Source organism: Pseudogymnoascus destructans (assembly GCF_001641265.1).
Source record: "Pseudogymnoascus destructans isolate 20631-21 unplaced genomic scaffold scaffold_3, whole genome shotgun sequence".
Lineage (NCBI taxonomy): Eukaryota > Fungi > Ascomycota > Leotiomycetes > Thelebolales > Thelebolaceae > Pseudogymnoascus > Pseudogymnoascus destructans.
This window is the reverse complement of record NW_020167522.1, coordinates 1,769,815-1,788,285: the sequence shown is the minus strand read 5'-3', so window position 1 is coordinate 1,788,285 and position 18,471 is coordinate 1,769,815. Positions and strand designations below refer to the sequence as shown.

Here is an 18,471-nt window from a genome sequence, read left to right as displayed (position 1 = left end):
GAACAAAGCTTCTAAATTGTTTATAATTTCGACGGAATAATTCACACCGGTATGTATACGGCGGCTACTTCCCAACAGCACAACCAACCTTCATTCGGCGATATGCTACAATACAAGCATGCTCGCATCACTCCAGGCCCAGTAACTCAGCAGTCAACCAAGAGAGTCTACATCTACTCGTCCACCACGGAAGCGAATTTCTCGTTCATATCCGAGATGAGTTTCTCGTACTTCAGCGCAGTTAGTATAATCTTCAATCCATGGGATAGTGATGATGTCTTTTGACTTACTTTTGCCACGATGGCCTCCTCTCCCTCGCTAGGAAGCTCAAACTTCATGCTGCGCAGCTGAGACTGAAGATCGCTTGTTGCCTCACGGACCTTGTTCCAGCTCTGTCCCTGGGAAATCACCTTCTGTGCCTCGTCATGGAATCCCATCATAGCCTTCATCATCCACTCCGTCTTCCAGATAGGGCAGAACTGATCATAGTCAGAGTATCCGTTTTGTTGGAGGAAATCCTCCTTCAGCAGCTGTGCAACGTCAAGGGTGATCTTGTTGGTGTCAGACAGTGCAGATTTTCCAACGAGCTGAACCACCTGGTCCAATTCCTCGGAATCCGACAGTAGCGTCTTGATGCGGTCACGGAGGCGTGGGAAATCCGGGAAGTCCTTCTCGTAGTACTTGTCGAGAACAGTCGTATATCTACTGTAACTGGCGGACGTGTTGATCGAGGGGAAATGCTTCCTTTGGGCAAGCTTCTTATCGAGACCCCAGAACACCTGGACGATACCAAGGGTGCTACTTGTGACTGGATCGGTGAAATCTCCACCAGGTGGGCTGACGGCGCCAACGATGCTGACACTTCCCTCGCGGGCTGGGTTACCTAATGCCTGCACCTTACCAGCGCGCTCGTAGAAACTGGCCAGCTTTGCTCCTAGGTAGGCAGGGAAACCTTGATCCGCGGGCATTTCACCCAAACGTCCAGAGAGCTCACGAAGGGCTTCGGCCCAACGGGATGTCGAATCAGCCATCATGGCAACGTCCTTGCCCTGGTCACGGAAGTACTCGGCAACAGTGATACCGGTATAAATCGAGGCCTCACGAGCAGCCACAGGCATGTTTGAGGTGTTGGCGATGAGAGTTGTACGCTTCATGATAGGCTCCTTGCGCCCGTTGATATCGATAGAGAGCTCCGGGAAATCCATCAAAACTTCAGCCATCTCATTACCACGCTCCCCGCATCCAACGTAGATAATGATGTCACTGTTCGAGAACTTGGAGACTGACTGCGAGATGACAGTCTTGCCGCAACCGAAAGCACCTGGGATAGCAACTGTTCCACCCTGAACACTGGGGAAGAGAGCATCGAGCACACGTTGTCCGACAATGAATGGCTTATCGGCCGCCAGCTTCTCGGTTGTCGGACGAGGCACTCTGACCGGCCATGTGTGCATCATCATGTGCTCGGACTTCTTCCCGTTGAACTCTATTTCCAAAATCTTCGCATCCACCGTGTATTTCCCTGCTTCTGCAATGCGTGTAATGGTACCCCTCGCCCTCGGTGGCAGGAGAATCTTGTGGTCGTCCAGGAGGGAATTCTCGTATACGGTTCCAAAAATGTCTCCTCCTGTAATGTGGTCTCCGACCTTCATGAGTGGCTTGAACTCCCAGAGCTTCTTCCTGTCCAAAGCCGGCGCTGAGATACCACGTGGGATATAAATGCTGTTCGACTGTTCGGAAATGGCCTTCAATGGGCGCTGGATACCGTCGTAAATCGTTTCCATCAAGCCAGGACCTAACTCGACTGACAGTGGCTTTCCTGTTCGGATAGCTGGATCTCCCACGGTAACACCAGCTATATTTTAGGGTCAGCCTCTCGATTACATCCCAGTCATCACGGACACGTACCGGTTTCTTCGTAGACTTGAATGGTCGCTCGGTCAGCTTCGATTCGAATGACTTCTCCTACTAGGTTGTCATGGCCAACTTTAACCTAAGCAGAAGCATCGTCAGTAACCTGCAACCGCATGGAAGGCGCAGCACTTACAAGCTCGTACATGGCGACTCCAATCATGTTCTCGGCAACCACGACGGGACTATTGACAGTTAATACCAGTTGCCAAAGTACCCACACTGCTAACGTACCCTGATACCGAGTAGATAGAGCCTTGAGATAGTCAGACACAATGCGCTTCCAGTAATTGAATGATGCGGCTTACCATATTGCTCTTCTGCATCCACATCCTTGGCTCTCTCGGGCTTCTTCTCTGACTTCTTCTGTGTTCTTGAATCAGTATTTGGCCTGGATTATTTGCAACACCCAGGCAAAATGCTTACAGGACCCATGGTGATGTCGGTGTGTGGAAGCGTAATAGGTTCGGGGAGAGGAGCTACCTCTTCTGGGATCGAGCTGGTGGATTGTGGCAGAGAGCGATGTCGTTGATGTGTTGGCGACGTTGGAAGAGGGATGGTGGAGGCTATCAGGTCGTCGAGTTCAACAGCAGGCAAGTTATCAGCAGCAATGTCGGGTCGGGGCGTAGTGGCAGCAGATGACTTGATAAGATCGTAGAAGGAAGGTCTTCCTCTCAACCGTGGCCTAGGAGTAAAGCCAACGTTGTGCATCCGAATTTATACAGGTTAAAGAGTTAGAGAAGCTTTCAACCGGCGTATACGCATAGCTATGGGGTTGCCCATAGATAGCGGTATCGCTACAAGTAGTTCTTGAGGCTCCCGTAGAGCTAGGAACGTTATTAATACCGAGTAGGTAGGTACTCATATGGAAATAACTCGTTATTTTGAATTTCGTATAGGAAAAACTACTCACAAAGGCCTATACTATATAATATTTACTTCTTCATTAAACAGGGAATATATTACGAGCGTGCTGAGGGATATCATACCGCGCATCTTCCCTTATTTCCTATGTTGCCGTATGCCGTATGTATGTTACCATAACTGCTCTCTCGTGACTGCTGGTGGCTATCTATCTTATCTAGCAACCCACCTGGCCCATTCCTCGGACCCCTACTTACAGAGGCCTCTTGGACAAGAGATCATATACAAACACACACCCAAGAGTAGGAGCTCACGACTTGACCCGCGCGCTCATACGCTCATACGCTCATACGCTCATACGCTCATACTCACGAATTACCTGCGGCACTCCCGCCATAGTCGTCCTGGCAGACGACAACTCCCCAACGCCACTATTACCTCCCCCATCCACTTCCGACGACCCAACCACTTCGACGCCCTCTCAGCCAACTACCAGCACAGAGTCCTCAGCCCAACCTTCAGATACAGCACGAGACTCGACCGTCGACAGAGCATCGTCGAATCCAAACCTGCTCCCGAACGAGAGCCCAGGTCCTGTACCTACGAACCCACCCCAGCTGCCTCGTGGAACGCAAAGCAGCCGCCGTAGAGGGCGAGAACCATCCCCAGCCGACAACAGAGAAGCCCAGGACCACCGAAGCTTTGAGAGCTTAGGTCCGCCGGGCGAGACTACCAACGAGCCTCTTCCCAAACGCAGGCGCAGGGATCCTATGATGCGACTTGAGGGAGATAGCAGCAATACAAATGGCGGACCTAGACCCTTCACGAACGGCTCTGCGGCGGAAGCACCGGTGTCGAAATCACTGAATGGGTTGACAAAGACCGTGCCGGCCATAAACGGGTCTACGACAAGTAATGGCCTTACTGAGAAAACAATCACGCAAGATCCCGCTTACTTCGGGCATGACCGTGAGGAAGTGTCGAGGCTGCTGATACAGGCTCTTTCAGATCTGGGTTATAATGCCTCTGCTGAGAAACTGGTTCAAGAGAGCGGATACGACCTCGAAAGCCCGACAGTGGCTGCCTTTCGGAATGCCGTTCTTCGAGGTGAATGGTCAGACGCGGAAGAGTTGTTATTTGGTCATCCGACTTCGTCAGTGACTGACGGCACCGGTATAAGCAACGGGCTCGTACTCACTGAAGGGGCAGACAAAGATGAGATGCGGTTCTGGCTCCGCCAACAAAAGTTTCTCGAGCTATTGGAAGCTGGGGATACCGGCAGGGCATTGATGGTGTTGAGAACCGAGCTGACGCCGGTCTATCACAATGTCCACAAGCTCCATTTCCTCTCAAGTTTACTCATGTGTCCCTCGGATGAGCTGATGGCAAAAGCTGAGTGGGATGGCGCTCATGGTCAATCCCGGCATATTCTTCTATCCGAGTTATCAAGTAAGTCAGCCTGAAAATGCAGTCCCCGTGCTACCCAAAAGCATTCATAGGGCTTGTGCGTAACAAGGAGCAAAATAATAGATACAGATAATGTACAATTTCAATGGGCTACTTCATCACAGCCCCTATGAATGCTTTTTGTGTTTTTGGAACTCAGAACAGCCTCGCTAACAGATCTACAGAATGCCTTTCCCCATCCCTGATGGTGCCTGAACACCGACTTGCAGTCCTACTAGATCAAGTCAAGCAGTCCAGGATCGCCAACTGCCTGTATCATAATACAGAAATCTCGTCGTCGTTGTATTCAGATCATCGCTGTGACCGAGAAAACTTCCCACTGGAGGTTGCGGCAGAGCTACACCAGCACAGTAGTGAAGTTTGGTTCGTGGCTTTCTCACATGATGGTACAAGGCTGGTGAGTTGTGGCGCCGAAGGAAAGGCTTTAATCTGGGATATGCAATCATTGCAAGTGGTACATACCCTTCCCGATCATACGCAGGGCGTCTGCTTCGCATCATGGAGCCCGGATGATAAAATGGTTATCACATGCTCCAAGGATAGGTATGCAAGGCTATGGGACACAGAGGTAAGTAATTCCAATCTCTCCGCATCGTTGAAGGTATCTAACTGAAAGCAAAAGACTGGCCAACTTCTACGGACAATCAACCGCTTCGAGGAGCCCGTGAGTTCTTGTGCCTGGGCTCCGGATGGAAAGTCGTTTATCACCGGCTGTCTCTACAAAGAACGAAACCTTTGCCAATGGAATCTGAACGGCGATCTCCTATACGACTGGAACCGTCCGCACCGTATTGAAGCACTGGCACTGTCGAGAGATGGCAGCCTGTTAGTCGCTACGGACACCGAGTGCCATCTTCATGTCTATAACTTCGTCTCTCGTGAGCTGGAGTACGAGATGGATCTCAAGGTCAAATTAACGTCGGTCAGTGTTAGCAAGGACTCGAAGTATCTACTGATCAGTAAGATCGACGGAGAAGCTCTCCTCTTCAGTGTTGAGGACAGAAAATCAATCAGGACATTCGCAGGACAGAAAGCCGGAAAGTTCGTAATCCGCAGCGACTTTGGTGGTGCCGATGAGAGTTTCGTTATAAGCGGTAGTGAGGATGGCTACGTATTCGTCTGGCACAAGGAGAACGGTTCTATTGTGGAGAAGCTGGAGGCTCACCGGCCAGGGTGCTGCAACAGCGTCTCATGGAACCCGAAGAACCCGCGGATGTTCGCAACCGCCGGCGACGATCAGAGTGTCCGAATGTAAGTTTTCCCTCTGTCAGTGACCAAGATCCTCGCTAACGTTCTCGGGGCCAGATGGTGCAACCAATCCAACTCAGGCCCTCTCCTCCAGAGAGGCCACCTCGGCTAATGACACGGCGCCGCTCGGCGTCAGTGATTCGGGGTAAATGAAGGGCGGGTCAGTCACTGGGAGGGGGATGCTTGGGCGTCAGTTGCTATACTTGGCGATAGGGGTTCTGGGTTCTATAGGCTTGCATCAGGGGCATCCTGCACGGCGTTGGGAAGAGAAGATTGCGGTGCCTGTCGCTTTTTTTTGCGCAGGTGAGTATTCATACCGGTAGCTAGAACTAATAGAATCTCATACTATGGCCAATGTTTTCAGTGACACGAATTGAAAGGCTCTGAGAGTTTCTGGATCAGAGTCGTTTAATTTATTTATTGTTTTTGTGAACTTGTGGAACGACATGACGTGTGGTCTTCCCCAAGCCTCCAGGTGGCTATTATTCATGGTCCATTTTTCAGACTTTTGGGCAGGGCGGGGACCTTTGATGGCTGGATCTTGTTGGGTGTTGGAGGTAGTTTACATACTTGGTGATGCGGATTATGGGCTCTATAAATCTGCCTGGGGGTGATCATGCACGGTATTGGAAAGAGAATATCAAGGTGTTCGTATGGTATTTTAGATCATCGCACAGATTCTCACGTTTTAAAGGCTGGCAGGCAGCTTTCGCAATTGTTATTGTTTTCAAACTCTTGAGGTAGCTAAAGTGAATGTCGCCGTTTGGCATTGATCAGTCCCAGTTTATCTCATCTGACCATGGAATCGCCTCTTGTGCCCCTTGCCGTTGCACTGTCAGTTCTGAGGCTTTCGAGGACTTTCGTACAGCTTCCTTCAAATCCCAACTCCCTTCGCTCTCAAGTGCCCTCACGTATAAGGAACCATAGGCACCGACAAATGTGTCTCCAGCACAAGTGGTATCGACGACCTTCACTTTGTTCGCACGCAGTAAGCTTCCTTTTCCGATTTCACTCGAAGAATAGGAGCCCTTTCCTCCCAGTGTGACGACAACGTTCTTCACGCCCTTGTTCAGGAAGTCATCGGTGACGACGCCCCAGTCAAAGCCTTCGGCGTTAACGCTCTCAACGCTTCGTCCGGAGATAATTGCTGCTTCTGTTTCGTTGACAACCAAGTGCTCAAGTCCCACAAAGACCGCGTTGGGCAAAGGCACAGCTGGAGCAGGGTTCAGCAAGACGGCGACATCTGCGGCCTTGCAGAGCTCAATGATAGTGAGAACAGTGTCCAGCGGTATCTCCAGCTGCAAGATTACGAGATCCGGCTTGGGACTTCCGAATTCCTTGATATTGGTAAACTGTTCTGGTCTGAGGGTGTAGTTTGCTCCAGGATTGAATAATATCCTATTCTCTCCAGTCGCCTCCTCAACGAGAATGACGGCAACGCCAGTACTCTGCCCCTCCACTACTTTGATTCGTGTGACATCCAGGCCATCAGCTTTCATGCCTGCTATAATTGAGGGACCAAATGGGTCGGCTCCAACGGCTCCAATAAACCTGACATCGACATCGGATTGTAATCCCGCCGCGCTTGAAGAGTTCTTTGGATTGTACCGAGACGTTCGAGCGGCCCCAATACCCTGGTTTGCACCCTTTCCCCCAGCTCCAGTACCAAACGATTTGGACGTGAGAGTTTCGCCGCCTTGAGGGACACGGTCAGTGACTGTCACCAGGTCAGCATTTATAGAGCCGATAACCGTTATTACACGTTGGGGTGCCATTGTGAAATTATATGATAATGGTTGCCCAAATAGTATAAGAGGGGTTATTGGCGGGGTGTTCCGATTAATCACGTGCTGAAGTTGCTAGGCCGACACGTGCCGTTACCTTGTGGTGAGCCTCCTTGGCATATTTATTTGTACCCACCTGTGTAACGGGTACACGCATTACCATCCAGCGTCCACGCGCATTTTCTTCTATTTCACGAACTACACAGTCTCTTCCTTCACCTATTATCACCATAATATTGTGACTGCTTGTTGGCCTCGGCTTGCACAGACAATAGCAATATACCCACCGGCGCCATGACGTCCAACCAGGGTGGCATTTCCGATCCGGGCCTCATTACGTTCGTGCCTCCTTGAGATAAACTTACCCCTGCAGGCAGCAACGTTAACTGGTTTCACTAGGCTTGTCAACAAACTTCAAGATGTCTTCACGACAGTTGGTGTGCAGAATCCGATTGATCTGCCCCAGATCGTTGTAGTGGGCAGTCAGTCCAGCGGAAAGAGCTCCGTGTTAGAGAACATAGTCGGCCGCGACTTGTGAGATAACCCCTCTTTCACCAAGAAACGATAACTGACAACAACATGCAGCTTACCTCGTGGCACTGGAATTGTTACTCGACGACCCCTCGTTCTCCAGCTGATAAACCGACAGCCGCCTGAGACGACAAATGGAGTAAAGGGGGAGGAGGAGGTGTCGAACACAACCGATAAGGAGGCAAATGTGGACGAGTGGGGGGAGTTCTTGCACATCCCAGGACAGAAATTCCACGACTTCAACAAGATCAGAGAGGAGATCGTCAAAGAGACAGAGGCAAAGACTGGGCGCAATGCCGGCATTTCACCCGCGCCCATCAACCTACGCATATACTCCCCAAATGTCCTCACCCTCACGCTTGTCGATCTGCCCGGTCTCACAAAGGTCCCAGTGGGTGATCAACCCAGGGACATCGAGCGTCAGATCAGGGAGATGGTTATCAAACAAATTAGCAAGCCAAATGCGATCATCTTGGCCGTCACTGGTGCGAATACCGATTTGGCCAACTCCGACGGTCTCAAGCTTGCACGAGAAGTCGACCCTGAGGGACAACGAACGATTGGTGTCCTCACCAAAGTCGATCTTATGGACGACGGCACCGATGTTGTTGATATTTTGGCTGGCCGCATTATCCCACTCCGACTGGGTTACGTACCAGTTGTGAACAGAGGACAACGCGATATCGATAACAAGAAGGCAATCACAGCTGCGTTAGAAAACGAGAAGAACTTCTTCGATAACCACAAGGCATACCGGAACAAGAGCTCTTACTGCGGAACCCCTTATTTGGCACGGAAGCTGAACCTCATTCTGATGATGCACATCAAGCAGACCCTCCCAGATATCAAGGCCCGCATTTCCGCGTCTCTGCAGAAGTATTCCACTGAGCTTCAAGGCCTTGGAGATTCTATGCTAGGCAACAGCGCCAATATTGTATTGAACATTATTACGGAATTTACGAACGAGTGGCGCACGGTCCTGGACGGGAACAACACGGAACTGTCCTCAGTGGAGCTTTCCGGTGGAGCGAGAATCAGCTTCGTTTTCCACGAGCTCTACGCAAATGGTGTCAAGGCAGTTGATCCCTTTGATCAGGTGAAGGATATTGACATCAGAACCATCCTGTACAACTCTTCAGGATCGTCGCCTGCTCTATTCGTGGGAACGACTGCCTTCGAGCTTATTGTCAAGCAGCAGATTAAGCGCTTAGAGGAGCCAAGTTTGAAGTGTGTTTCCCTAGTATACGACGAGCTTGTTCGTATCCTATCTCAACTATTGGGGAAGCAACTCTTCCGTCGTTATCCTCAACTGAAGGAGAAGTTCCACGCTGTTGTTATCGCATTTTTCAAGAAAGCTATGGATCCGGCAAATAAATTAGTCAGGGATTTAGTTTCCATGGAGGCTTGTTACGTTAATACCGGTCACCCAGACTTCCTGAATGGACACAGGGTAAGACGTTCTGATTCCTGAATGCCATGAAGACATAATAATGATATATTACAGGCTATGGCAATCGTAAATGAAAGGCACCATCAAGCAAAACCGGTTCAAGTCGACCCAAAGACAGGCAAGCCACTTACTGCAGCTCAAGCTGCTGCCGCCCCTCAAAGAGCCGCAAGCCCGTCGCTGGATGGCTCCACCGATGCCAACGGGGGCTTCTTTGGTAGCTTTTTCGCGTCGAAGAGCAACAAGAAAAAGGCGGCTGCGATGGAAGCTCCTCCACCATCCCTGAAAGCATCTGGGACGTTGTCAGAGCGTGAAACCGTTGAAGTCGAAGTTATCAGTAGGTTTTCAACATTGTCGATGACAAAACAATCACTAACGAGATACAGAATTGCTCATCAACTCCTATTACAACATCGTGAAGCGCACGGTTATCGATATGGTTCCAAAGGCCATTATGCTAAACTTAGTCCAGTGAGTTGTCCCCAGTATATTCTATGAACGACTCGTATTAACATGCAAATCCAGATTCACAAAGGATGAAATGCAGCGTGAGCTCCTTGAGAATATGTATCGCACCGACACCTTGGATGAGCTTCTTAAGGAGAGCGATTACACCGTTCGTCGGAGAAAGGAGTGTCAACAGATGGTTGAATCCCTTGCTCGTGCGAATGAGATCGTTTCCCAGGTCGGATAAATCCCATGACAGACACCACAATTTTCTTCGAGCTATAACGCGATGACGACAAATCGACAACTAGATATTAGGCAACCGTCGAATAACGCAATCAACCGAGGCTGTTAAAATGCCACAGCGTCTGCCGTGCTAATGGTTGCCAACCATTAGATTTCATTACTTGTCAAGTCGATCTGAAATGATAGCTCGCTGCGTTGCCCCGATACCCGCAATTTCGCAACGCGTAATGAGATAAGATGGCAGATGGCAGGAGTGGAATATGGGGCTGGAGATCTATGCTTCTGTACTGGTGGTAATACGGGGCAGGTATGATACGGGGCGTTGAATAGCCATTGCGAGTTGCTCAGTTGCATTTTGTTGTTTCTTTTGCGAGTTTAAAGTACATGCAGCGGGAAGTAGATAGACGAGTCAGTGTAGAATAGGCCTACCTAATTCATGATCCAGTTATGCTCTTGCGATCTGATGCGAGGCTGCGTTCCTGAGAACTGTTGGATGGTGGTTCGAAGCACAGGTTATGATGACTCGCCCAGCATGCAACGCTACATTTACGCCTCACAGATCCCCAACGGTTTCCTACCTTAAAACAGTCGCACAAAGTGCCTGTTTCTCCCATGTTTGAACCGCTCAGCCCTACACCGGCCCAGAATCGCATCAGATAACAACAGATTCACCTACTTCATCTTGCTCGGGTTTTCAGAGCCCGGTTCACGTTGGTTTATATCGCCACGAATTTGACACAAGTGCTTTTGATTGGGGTAATTGCCTCCGAACACAGTTACCTCCGCAAACTCGCGCGCGGGCACATAATTTCGTCGTCAAGGCGCAGTATGACGTGTATATGGCAAAGCCAGAGAAAGCTCCGAAATAGCATGGCAAATCATGAGCCTCGTGGTATCGAACGAAATCGGAGGCGGGTTGGTTTTGGGCAGGGCTGGCATGAGGCTTGGTGATTCGTTGTCAACGTGTTCCGTGAGGACGAATACAGATCATGGGTTTGGAGGTGATTTGATTATGTTTGCGTGTACAAGGCGGCATGGATGAGTGCTATTTGTTGGATGCTCCAATCTTGCTACTCTCAGAGAATGTGGTATATAAGGAAGGGAGATTGAAGGTATATTTCGAGATAAGTTAACAAAAGACTGATAGAAGCTGCTTAAAATCACTCTCGCACAACAAAAAAACCATTTGGCTTTTCTTCTCACCGAGCAGAATTGCCTTCCAAGTTCCCAAAAATCATACATTGAGAGACAAGGAGCAATATCATATGGCAAGCGCTAATGAGGAGCCCCTATTTTCAAGAACCCTCACTTCGAACGGACGAGATTGTCCAATGGCTGCACGGAAGCTAGGAGCTCTGTTTTCAGATCTCAATGTATCCTCAGACGTCGATAGATCAAGAAGTGATTCGCCATCTCCTCCCCCAGGGCCGCCACCAAGCCCGGCACTGAGACCAAGAGCTGGACTTACAGGTAGCAAGCCAGATTCAAATAAAAGTATTTACGCATACCATACGCTAACAAACCGACAAGTGCAGATTTGATGAATGGAAATTGAGTTTATTGCCAGGATGCCTGCTCGATAGTTTGATCGGCAGCAAGAATGAGCACTAAAGGCATCGGAGGCATAGTGTTGTGGCCGCAATCAATGGGGATAATGGGATTAGATTAGACGGAAAATGGCTGTGTACCATTCAGTCATTACTCAGGGGCTTCTGATACACGGTTGATAATTGCTGCAAAATCAACTGTCTAAATCTTTGCCTTGCCCTTTAATACCAGCCCTCCGTTTTTGACTTCATACTGATTTGACTTGGACCATCCCAGCCACTCCTGTAATACTTTCTCTCCGCCCTGGCTTGGCCTTAAATAGTTTCCTATCCATCCGTCTCCACGCACTCCTTCTCCTTGGCCTGTTGCTGGATCTCTCGTCGAGGGATTATCGCGCTTGATGGCCAAACCGGGCGTTCCTGTCAAAGTGACTGAAGGGCGCACATCTCCTTCTCTGCTTGGGTCGGTTTCCAGTTCATCAAGATCAAGAACAGGTGTCACACAAGCATCTGTGCCGTCGAAAACGCCCTCCCACTCTGTCCTCGTTTTTTCTTTGAAGAGACGCGTAAACAGCTCTCTCATTTCAGGCCATGTGGACCTGTCATATCGAGTTTCCTCAAGGCCGCGACCTTCAAGTCCTAGCCCCTTGACAAGTTCATGGAAAAATTGAGGCTCCAAAGGCCCAACAGCGACGTATTTCCCATCCTTGGTCTCATAGGTATCATAGAAAGGGGAGCCGCTGTCAAGCATATTATCTCCCCGCGGCCCATTCATCATCGGTGTCTTGCGGGCAAGTCTTGGGAAGGTGGCGAGGTATGCACTTCCATCAACCATATTTGCTTCGACGACCTGTCCCTCGCCTGTCCTTTCTCGAGCCAACAACGCCAGTAATAGGCCTTGGAACAGCGTTGCACCTCCTCCCGCAAAATCACCCAAGATGTTGACGGGTCCAAATGGCTTTTCTCCCTTTCTACCAAGAAGACTCAGTGCTCCAGAAACAGCGATATAGTTGATATCATGGCCGGCCATGTCTTTATACTTCCCATCCCTGCGGAAGCCGGTCATGCGACCAAGGATGATGCGTGGATTGACGGCCTTCAAATCACTGGGTCCCAGCCCCAGCTTCTCAAGAACACCGGGTCTGAACGGATCAATAACAATATCGGAATTCTTTACCAATGTCTTGACAAATTCAACCCCTGATGGATCTTTTAAGTCTACTGCAATTGATGATTTGTGACGCGTTAGCGCATCGGTGGTTGGCGGTGGCAGCTTGTCTGAGTGTGTGGAGCCAGGGACAGCTCGATCAATGCGGATAACTGAGGCGCCATTATCGGCTAATAAAAGCCCAGCGAAGGGACCTTTTGATAGGTAAATATCATTGTTTATTCAATTATTAGAGGTGGATTTCGAGGCTTACCTGGCGCAAGCCCAGCAAATTCTAGAACCCTAACTCCAGTTAAAGGTGGTGATGCCGACATGTTTCTGAAGATTTAAATGTTAAAATATTTAGGTCCGGCGGGAGAATTATATGTCATCTACTAATGTTACACTTGTATTTTAATAAAGAATTATGAGAATTACCCCCTATATAATAAAGTTCAGATAGCCTCCTCCATCCCCACTTCTCCCGCTTAATTGGGGTGCCGAGGTAGTGACTCGGGCCGTCGCCAGCCACATTACAAGGCTGACGCTATCCCCTCGGTCGTGCGTTCGAGGCTGAACAACATGTGGTCGCTCTGGCCACGAAAGCTGGAAGTTATAACAGGCAGCAATATAATGCGAAGGCACCATCGTATGACTGGTTTCTAAAATAAAATGTCACTAGATTTTAATACGGGTTTGCATCACGATAGCGTAGGCCCAAAGTTGTTTGGTGACAGAGATCCGTTACACAGGCTTCCTAATTTTATATGTTCTTATTCTTGTTTATCATCTCAGGGCAAAGTATGCCATAATTTAGTAAGAGGCCATGTGGCAACCTCACTAGCATGATGTCCTTCAATTCGTGAGGAGTCGTTTCTTGACTTTTTCAAATCCTTGTACTGTCTTGTCCCAAGTTGAAGCTCTTTCTCTGGGTAGGACAGATTTGATAGTCATCTCAAACAAGGCCGATACAGGCCTATGGTCTGATACCCGCACTTCATGGCGGCGGTAGTCGAACTGCTTGATGCGGTTGACGACATGACCATCGCGGTATAGAATCCTGTCGCACCAAGCCGGAGACCTCTTCTTTTCGCTTGTGTCGTATGTATCAGTCCCCACGTCATACTTGTATGTCGGGTTAAAGGCAATGGGCATCTCCTGGAAGGCTCGTAGCCTAAAGCCCGGATTCTTCCGCTTCGAAACGAGCAGTTGGTCTCTTTCCAGTAACTTAGCCAAGTTCCCGGCCTTGACCGCGTTGACGACAGCGTCCCGACCCATGGTGTCAATTCTATAGTTGAGATCCCCATTTATGATGCAGACCTCGTGGTCGAGAATCATGGATCCATCACCACCACCAATATAGCTATCCAAGCGTGCGCTCGAATCTCGCTCGACAGGAAGGACAGTACTTTCTAGAATGGCAGATATATCGTGGTTGCGTAGTTTTGTATGCGCCTGGCCTGCAGCTAAATGGCAATTGACAAAACACATCGAAGTGTCATCTACGACGAAGCGGATTATCAGGGCACCCTATTGCGGAGATTAGTCACATATAATTTATGGGGAAAACATGCATATCACGAACCTTATTTCCGTGCAAGCCACCCATTCCGCGCTTGACTTCCGTAGCGCCGAGATTCTTAATCCGGTCCCGTAAGTGAGATTTTACGAAGATACATGTGAACAACCCAACGAGAGTCGATGACTGTAGCAAATGATAAAGCTCATTCTTGGGCATGAAGTCATCCAGGCATCTGACCAGATAGTCTCTCCAATCTCTGTACTGATGCGACATACGCTCTTGGTCAGAGTGGGCATCTTTCTTTTTGGACTTAAAAAAGCTCACTTGAGACAGGTTAGTATAATAATTGGCTGTCTATCAACGATGATGGAACTTACTAGCAGTGGCTTTCTTGTCTTCTAGGTCAACCAACTCCTGAAAGCCGAAGATAAGAATGTCTGGCGACCCGCTCGAATTCAGTAAATTCCGAACGAAGCTAGAATCTTGGTCCGAATTACGTAGGCTGCTGGGAGTCGAGGCGCCGGCATTCCATGTCATAACGAGGGTGCGAATGTTTTGGAAGGTGCAGAACTCCGCATCTCGTGCCCGCATTTCATTTTCTATTTCATAGTTAGTATCAATCAACTCGAATTAATTCATGGAATGCGTACCAAGCCAGTCTTCCCGTAGCAACCCATCCCACTGCTTCAGCAAATTATCTGCACCGAGAGAAATAACTTGCAGGCGATCGAGTTTGCGCGATGAGTTCCTATCGGCAATAATACCAATGACGGGATTTTCATGTGCTCTCCAGTCCTTTTTCATAACCCAAGGGGTTTGAGTGGTGTCGTAAACGCAAATCAATCCTGTGTTGAAACCGGCCCACAAATGCTGGCCGACCCCAACTAAAGAGTTTATTTTGTACAAGCTAACGTTTATTATGTCAAGACATGTAAACCTGTCGCGAGAGTATATGGTGACTTTCCCATCTGTGTGTCCGAAATATACCCGGTCAGGTTGACTGTTAATCGTTGCGCCAGAAACAACCTCGCCAGCGCTAGACTGGCATAGAGGTCGCTGGAGAAGCTGGAACGGTGCCCCTTCACTGGCAGTAGGATCGAAAACTCGAAGGTCTTTTCCTGTCGCATACCACAGTTCATTGCAAACAACAAGGGAGAATGTATGGCCTTTAGGAACCCGGAAAGTTTGGGCTAAAGCGTCGAAACTTTGCGTGGTTGCCTTATTTGGGACCCAGATGTGTAACGTTCCAACGTCATCGAGAGTCCACATTTCGTCTTTGTGACGATATATCTTAATAACTTCATGCCGGCTATGTGCTGCACTTTTTGTCGCTACGACGCTCTGTGAAGCAATATCAACTTCGACCAAGTCGCCGACATTATTGCCTAGCCATAGTCGTTGTCCTTCCTCTTCAGGGGTAGAGAATGCCTTGAAAGAAATGGACATTATCTTCACTGTTTCTCCGTGATTGAGGTTCAACAGTTTATCGCCAGTTACCAAGTTCCAGGCTCTTGTGAAGGTACCTGATGAACAAGCGTACTCGCCAATAACATCAAATATTCGTGCATCAAACTTTACCGGTATTTCTCTGACAGACTGGCCAATTATTGGTGGTCGGCGATTCGATCTAGAAGGGTCCGGATACTCGACACTGCTTGGAGGTGTCTCTGCCGTCGGAGGTTGGGCTTGTGAAGATCTTGGAATCGACGATTCTGGGGCTTCATATGTTGTTCGGGAAGCGTGTTGAGAATCAGTCGATTTTCTCATGGCAGTCTGATCGACTGACATTGATCTTGGATATGATCTCGGTGGAGTGGGCGGGTGAGAACGAGACGCAGATATATTTCTCTCGGGCGTCCTTGATAGTGAAACACTACGATCAACAACCTGAGGATTTCGAGCGTACGGTTGTAGGTCTTGCTGGTTGTTCGCGCGGGTATCGGGCATCGCATTAGACATGGATCGGTTTATGAACGGTTTGCTTGGAGGAGGCCTTGGTCTTGCGGGAAGACTGGGTTTCTGCTCATCCGAACTCTCTACCGCTATTGACCGAGAAATGGGTTCAAACTCCCTTCTCTTCGCTGCCGCAAGACTAATAGGCGCTGGAGAATACGGTTCAGTGTCTAGATTAACTCTAGGAGCAGTGTCATGAACAAGTAGACGAGACGGTGCTGCTGACGCGACCATGAACGGGCGATTAGGGCTGACCCCCCGACTGGTGGGCATGCTAGCTGGAAGCTCACGATACGCTGTAGATTGTGTATTTACAGGTATCATAGCCTCCCTATCAGTGGTCTGGCCGTATACAGAGTTGCGCTTGGCTGGTATTTTGGGCTTCTCTAGGCGGTTGGGTATAGGTGCAGCGCGTGGAAGCGGTTTTGCTGGGGCTTCTCTTCGTAATTCACCAGACCTCCTAGGAGGTGGAGGCTCGGGGGGCTGTGAAGCTGGCGAGGGCGATAATAATGGTGGTTTTCGAGATTCCACAAGCGGGGTCTGAGGCCTGCTTGGGATCCTAAAATGCCTTGGTGATGCGATACCTGGTGCCGAAGCCGCTATGGGTGTCTCCGGGGCCAAAGAACCCCGCGAGCCAGATATTGTCAGGCTGAGATTGCTCGGTTTAGGTGGTGACTTCGGTGGCTCTATTGTGACAGCTGGCGAGTATTGGGAAGCAAATTTCGGGCCAGTAGACACAGGCCTTTGGCGCCCAACTTCAGCTGCTGTTGGTTGAAGCCATCCAGAGCCATTTTGCCAGTTATTGGGAGCGGCCTCTTGTGTATGCAGCCCTGTAGGAGACGCAGGGCTGCTGCGGAAAGTTTGATGAGCTATTGGATTGGGCGACTGAGATCTCGACCGTATGCTGTTCCCAATCGGTGTGGTCAGTTGTTCGAAATGCGACAGCAACGAAGACACTGGTTTCTGTACTTTGGTTAGGATAGTGAGAATATAAATTATTAGAGAAGGCTTACAATGGATGAAGCATCCGTATTATCGGGACCATTGCCGCTCATATTTGCGTTTTATGTTTGTTTCCACTCTTCCAAGGACCCCACGTAATGAGCCATGTAACAAGTCGAGTACTTTTGAGATCCTGTCGACATTATCGTTTTGGTCCACTATCCATAGACTACAGATGCCCCTCAAAGCGCATTATTGTCGAAGAACACACTCGGCGAAGAGAAAGCTGGGATGTCGTTGTTGAATCACTGGCAGTAAGACCAGTATTTGTGGAGACACTTTCGGATAAGACGCGGCGGCGGTTTTCGCTGAAGTGACAGGCGCTTTATCGTCGTCGACTCTACCTTGATCGCGTCGCAAATAACAAACCAAACTATCGTAATAACTAGACAAATATCCAGTGGCTTTTCTAGACGTCGGCGGGCCGTTGAGCGGCTTGTGGATTTCTCGAGGTTGCTATTTATGGGCAAGTTCCGCCACAAGTCGTCAACCTTGGCGGTTTACGTACTTGGTTGGCAGGGTTCACGTAGCGCATAAATACCTTAAAATGTGCGGAAGCCATACAGGAACCGAACATGTTGTGCATTAAAGCGAGCACTACGTAATCAGAGAGACGGTGCTGCCCCGGTCCCGGTCCATTGACGTCCGATTTTGAGCTCATCAACATAAACTCTCCACAACCTTCCGGCCACAACATCAAGCCGACAGCTCTTTGTCTTACGGGTCTTGAGAAATATACTCCTGAAAAGCGACTACATCCCATATTCTTCACAATGAACACTGTCAGTACATTCACACCGCGCTCAGCTCACAAGCAGCTTACTGATTTTCGTGCAGGTTAAATCATTCTGGTATGGCTCCTACCCCCCAATGGAGAAGGCAATGCGAATCCTGACAGTATCTGCATAACAGGGCAGGATGGGGCTCGTTGTGTGTTGGTAGGTGTCTGTCATTCCAGCGACTGCGGTATACTGATTGTAGAAAACAGCCGGCGGGGCAGCATATTATTTCGCAAAGAAGTCTATCAACGCAGACCGACAGACCCGATTCCAAGAAGCTGAGGCAAAGCGACGCCGTTTAGCATCGCTTGAGCACCCCGGATATGGCCAAGGTAGCGGTTCATCACAAAGCGGTAAAGGAGGTGGCTCGAACATATCCCCAAGTCAAGAGGCAAGCTCCGACCCGGCTCCAACGCGGCATGATCCAGGGAGTGAGTCCCAACGAGTGATTGAGAAGAGCAAATATGAAGCAAGCCAGCCATACCAGACGAAGAAAGGGGACAGGTTTAGTTGAGGTGTCACGGAAAGTAGGCTCTTCGGCCTGGCCTGTTCACACTACACTTTGGGGACAGAATA

The 18,471-nt window shown here is 49.4% G+C and overlaps 7 protein-coding genes across 7 annotated transcripts; 3 read left to right on the top strand and 4 right to left on the bottom strand.

The window, feature by feature from the left end:
- Positions 1-8: 8 nt before the first annotated feature.
- On the bottom strand, positions 9-2,798 carry VMA1 (H(+)-transporting V1 sector ATPase subunit A). The gene is made up of 7 exons (XM_024465448.1): positions 2,338-2,798; positions 2,220-2,277; positions 2,146-2,167; positions 2,048-2,096; positions 1,909-1,993; positions 291-1,855; positions 9-230 (listed from the first exon to the last, which is right to left on the bottom strand). Exons 1-7 carry the CDS (start codon positions 2,620-2,622, stop codon positions 174-176), a joined length of 2,121 nt encoding a protein of 706 aa, XP_024327444.1. The 5' UTR covers positions 2,623-2,798; the 3' UTR covers positions 9-173.
- Positions 2,799-3,119: 321 nt separating this feature from the next.
- Positions 3,120-5,841, top strand: VC83_01773 (uncharacterized protein). The gene is made up of 4 exons (XM_024465447.1): positions 3,120-4,224; positions 4,407-4,810; positions 4,865-5,493; positions 5,548-5,841. The coding sequence occupies exons 1-4, from the start codon at positions 3,546-3,548 to the stop codon at positions 5,600-5,602; spliced, it is 1,767 nt and encodes a 588-aa protein (XP_024327451.1). The 5' UTR covers positions 3,120-3,545; the 3' UTR covers positions 5,603-5,841.
- Positions 5,842-6,184: 343 nt separating this feature from the next.
- On the bottom strand, positions 6,185-7,352 carry VC83_01772 (uncharacterized protein). Its single transcript, XM_024465446.1, has one exon. The coding sequence runs from the start codon at positions 7,263-7,265 to the stop codon at positions 6,264-6,266; it is 1,002 nt and encodes a 333-aa protein (XP_024327450.1). The 5' UTR covers positions 7,266-7,352; the 3' UTR covers positions 6,185-6,263.
- Positions 7,353-7,424: 72 nt separating this feature from the next.
- Positions 7,425-10,402, top strand: VPS1 (vacuolar protein sorting-associated protein 1). Its single transcript, XM_024465445.1, has 6 exons — positions 7,425-7,612; positions 7,674-7,808; positions 7,860-9,255; positions 9,310-9,589; positions 9,639-9,723; positions 9,778-10,402. Exons 1-6 carry the CDS (start codon positions 7,569-7,571, stop codon positions 9,944-9,946), a joined length of 2,109 nt encoding a protein of 702 aa, XP_024327449.1. The 5' UTR covers positions 7,425-7,568; the 3' UTR covers positions 9,947-10,402.
- Positions 10,403-11,355: 953 nt separating this feature from the next.
- VC83_01770 (uncharacterized protein) lies at positions 11,356-13,101 on the bottom strand. Its single transcript, XM_024465444.1, has 2 exons — positions 12,914-13,101; positions 11,356-12,854 (listed from the first exon to the last, which is right to left on the bottom strand). The coding sequence occupies exons 1-2, from the start codon at positions 12,972-12,974 to the stop codon at positions 11,695-11,697; spliced, it is 1,221 nt and encodes a 406-aa protein (XP_024327448.1). The 5' UTR covers positions 12,975-13,101; the 3' UTR covers positions 11,356-11,694.
- Positions 13,102-13,371: 270 nt separating this feature from the next.
- VC83_01769 (uncharacterized protein) lies at positions 13,372-17,968 on the bottom strand. The gene is made up of 5 exons (XM_024465443.1): positions 17,128-17,968; positions 14,812-17,077; positions 14,539-14,760; positions 14,225-14,484; positions 13,372-14,169 (listed from the first exon to the last, which is right to left on the bottom strand). The coding sequence occupies exons 1-5, from the start codon at positions 17,167-17,169 to the stop codon at positions 13,495-13,497; spliced, it is 3,465 nt and encodes a 1,154-aa protein (XP_024327203.1). The 5' UTR covers positions 17,170-17,968; the 3' UTR covers positions 13,372-13,494.
- Positions 17,890-18,409, top strand: VC83_01768 (uncharacterized protein; the record flags this gene model as incomplete). Its single annotated transcript, XM_024465442.1, has 4 exons — positions 17,890-17,898; positions 17,954-17,967; positions 18,029-18,054; positions 18,105-18,409. The coding sequence occupies 4 exons, from the start codon at positions 17,890-17,892 to the stop codon at positions 18,407-18,409; spliced, it is 354 nt and encodes a 117-aa protein (XP_024327204.1).
- Positions 18,410-18,471: the final 62 nt, after the last annotated feature.

Excerpts from the sequence above, each read along its gene's own strand:
- VC83_01773 (XM_024465447.1), top strand. The coding sequence starts at position 3,546 with ATGATGCGACTTGAGGGAGATAGCAGCAATACAAATGGCGGACCTAGA. Across the intron at positions 4,811-4,864 it reads CAAGGCTATGGGACACAGAG|ACTGGCCAACTTCTACGGAC; the intron begins GTAAGTAATTCC and ends TGAAAGCAAAAG. Across the intron at positions 5,494-5,547 it reads GACGATCAGAGTGTCCGAAT|ATGGTGCAACCAATCCAACT; the intron begins GTAAGTTTTCCC and ends TCTCGGGGCCAG.
- VMA1 (XM_024465448.1), bottom strand. The coding sequence starts at position 2,622 with ATGCACAACGTTGGCTTTACTCCTAGGCCACGGTTGAGAGGAAGACCT. Across the intron at positions 2,097-2,145 it reads TCTATCTACTCGGTATCAGG|TCCCGTCGTGGTTGCCGAGA; the intron begins GTACGTTAGCAG and ends AACTGTCAATAG. Across the intron at positions 1,856-1,908 it reads TCAAGTCTACGAAGAAACCG|CTGGTGTTACCGTGGGAGAT; the intron begins GTACGTGTCCGT and ends CCTAAAATATAG.
- VPS1 (XM_024465445.1), top strand. The coding sequence starts at position 7,569 with ATGACGTCCAACCAGGGTGGCATTTCCGATCCGGGCCTCATTAC. Across the intron at positions 7,613-7,673 it reads TCCGATCCGGGCCTCATTAC|GCTTGTCAACAAACTTCAAG; the intron begins GTTCGTGCCTCC and ends TGGTTTCACTAG. Across the intron at positions 9,724-9,777 it reads ATTATGCTAAACTTAGTCCA|ATTCACAAAGGATGAAATGC; the intron begins GTGAGTTGTCCC and ends ATGCAAATCCAG.
- VC83_01772 (XM_024465446.1), bottom strand. The coding sequence starts at position 7,265 with ATGGCACCCCAACGTGTAATAACGGTTATCGGCTCTATAAATGCTGAC.
- VC83_01769 (XM_024465443.1), bottom strand. The coding sequence starts at position 17,169 with ATGAGCGGCAATGGTCCCGATAATACGGATGCTTCATCCATT. Across the intron at positions 17,078-17,127 it reads ATACGGATGCTTCATCCATT|AAACCAGTGTCTTCGTTGCT; the intron begins GTAAGCCTTCTC and ends ACCAAAGTACAG. Across the intron at positions 14,170-14,224 it reads GTGGCTTGCACGGAAATAAG|GGTGCCCTGATAATCCGCTT; the intron begins GTTCGTGATATG and ends TCTCCGCAATAG.
- VC83_01770 (XM_024465444.1), bottom strand. The coding sequence starts at position 12,974 with ATGTCGGCATCACCACCTTTAACTGGAGTTAGGGTTCTAGAATTTGCT. Across the intron at positions 12,855-12,913 it reads ATTTGCTGGGCTTGCGCCAG|GTCCCTTCGCTGGGCTTTTA; the intron begins GTAAGCCTCGAA and ends ACCTATCAAAAG.